Source organism: Anneissia japonica, unplaced genomic scaffold (genome assembly GCF_011630105.1).
Source record: "Anneissia japonica isolate Jap-2015-1 unplaced genomic scaffold, ASM1163010v1 scaffold288300_len60437_cov172, whole genome shotgun sequence".
NCBI classification, from domain to species: domain Eukaryota; kingdom Metazoa; phylum Echinodermata; class Crinoidea; order Comatulida; family Comatulidae; genus Anneissia; species Anneissia japonica.
In genome coordinates this window covers 1-1,994 of record NW_022694439.1, presented here as the reverse complement: position 1 = coordinate 1,994, position 1,994 = coordinate 1, and the positions used below count along the sequence as shown (strand labels likewise).

Below are 1,994 nucleotides of genomic sequence, written 5' to 3'. Positions count from 1 at the left end.
GAGAAAATTTATGTCTGCGTCTGCTTTTTTCAACTTCTTGCTGAGTTTCTCAAACAAATATATATTTTGAACTATACTTTAGACCAATTTCGCAAGACGTGTCACAGTTATAGCAGAAAACATCACTAAAAAATAACTTGGTAAAACCGAACAATGTTGACTTTATACATTTTGGCCCAGTAGTACACCAATTAAGAATTAGTTGATAGGTTCGTTAGCCTATATATCATATAGGCCATTGAGCCAATAACGATGTTTATAGTTAGGGCCTACGGAGGTAAATTCATTCTCACGTGCTAAAAGGTCCTGCAACGCAACTATCGTCTTCATTTTCCTGTTGACAAATCAATAATTCAACTTTCTGAAACGGCAACAAAAGCTGGTTTATTCCGATTGCGAATGCCAGCCAGACTACAGAGAATATACACCCAAAGCTGATGATGTCTGTAGTCATGCCTCCCAACGATATCTGAAGCGGTCCAATGACATCATTTATAACGATGATAGAAGACAGACGAAGAAAGGCAAGAATTATCGCAAGGGAATATAGTGATTTGGAGACCAGCGTCGGGTGATTCCAATCCATTGGAAACAGCTCTGTCTCCACACATGACGTTAAAGTTCCTTCATCAAGTTCGTTAAAATCTGTTTGGCCTGCATTACATGATAACTGATCTAACACGTCTTCAAGAAACATATCAAGCTCATATTCAAGGTCAGAGTTGACGTCTTCTTCTGTAGCGTTTAAGGACGATAGGATGTGATTTCTTAAACTCGGAATTGCTACAGATAAAACGCTTGTGTTTTCTGGAGAAATTTCATTAATGTCACGTGCGAATCTGTTTGGTTTGATGCCTGTTCCAGTATCGTTGTCCTAAAAAAATTAGATTAATTGTATTATTATGTAAGATCGCATCTGTAGAAAATAATTCCCTTACCCCAAAATGCATAGCCTTTTAGGCATACGTATTACTTTTTGTTTATTGTATTTTATATTTTATTGTTTTGGTCGGATAATAGCCCTTGATGGCTCAAACAGTAATAAAACAAATTGAATTGACCATACAGACACATTGCGTCAAGGAGGAGAATTGGCGTAGAGCTGTTGATGTGATATGCCGCTGATTTTCAATTACTTTAATTTAATATTATGTTGCTCAGCAATTGTTTAGTTGTGGCGTCGGGGAGCAACCTTTTACTGGGTAGCATGCTCCCCAACAAGGGGTGGCGCCAGCAATAGGGGGGGTGATGCTGGCCCGTCGGGGAGTGCTGGCACCCCCGTCGGGGATAAAAAAGCACAATTCGTCGGGAGGAAAAAAATTATATGTATTTTCTACATATTAGTAGGCTCTAAAATCGATTAAATAAGCCTTTAAAACCCCTAAATTGTTAACATTTTCGGGGGCTTCGCCCTGGACCACTTTCGGAACCTTAATCGAAGCTCGGCCCCCTCCCCCCGTCGGGCAAATCCTGGCGCCACCCCTGTCCCCAACCTACTTTTTGATAAGCCAATGCACGATTTTAAACCCACCTGAAGAACCACTAGTAACTCCAGCATAAAAGCAGATAACATTAATGCGAATAAAGTGAAATTGTAGATACTCTTAAAGACGTCCTTTCCGAAAAAATCTGTAGCGTTTTCAAGAAGTTGGTTAATTTCTGTCCATATTTTGCCTTTGAATGAGATAATTAAAATGACCAATTAGACATTTGTTTGTTTGTTAATATGGTCGACATGACCATAAAACACCATTCAGTTGCATTTGAATTTTTAATGGAAACATTTCATGAATATATATCAATGACTTCGTACTCTATCCATCAGGAATTTGTAATTTTTTTTATATGGAATTGAAATTAATGATTTCACAACTTTGTCAGCTGGCCGTTGAGATTCCGATTGGAAGCAATTGATTTCACATTTGTTTGGACATGCGCAAAATATCGCTATCCTCGAAGCACTGTGAATGACAGATCAATTTTGATCTGTGCTA

The 1,994-nt window shown here is 38.5% G+C and overlaps 1 protein-coding gene across 1 annotated transcript; it reads right to left on the bottom strand.

Moving 5' to 3' along the window:
• Positions 1–194: 194 nt before the first annotated feature.
• Positions 195–1,659, bottom strand: LOC117101063 (short transient receptor potential channel 7-like). The gene is made up of 2 exons (XM_033240928.1): positions 1,532–1,659; positions 195–874 (listed from the first exon to the last, which is right to left on the bottom strand). The coding sequence occupies exons 1-2, from the start codon at positions 1,571–1,573 to the stop codon at positions 290–292; spliced, it is 627 nt and encodes a 208-aa protein (XP_033096819.1). The 5' UTR covers positions 1,574–1,659; the 3' UTR covers positions 195–289.
• Between the last annotated feature and the right edge of the window lie 335 nt (positions 1,660–1,994).

Excerpts from the sequence above, each read along its gene's own strand:
- LOC117101063 (XM_033240928.1), bottom strand. The coding sequence starts at position 1,573 with ATGTTATCTGCTTTTATGCTGGAGTTACTAGTGGTTCTTCAG. Across the intron at positions 875-1,531 it reads AGTTACTAGTGGTTCTTCAG|GACAACGATACTGGAACAGG; the intron begins GTGGGTTTAAAA and ends TAATTTTTTTAG.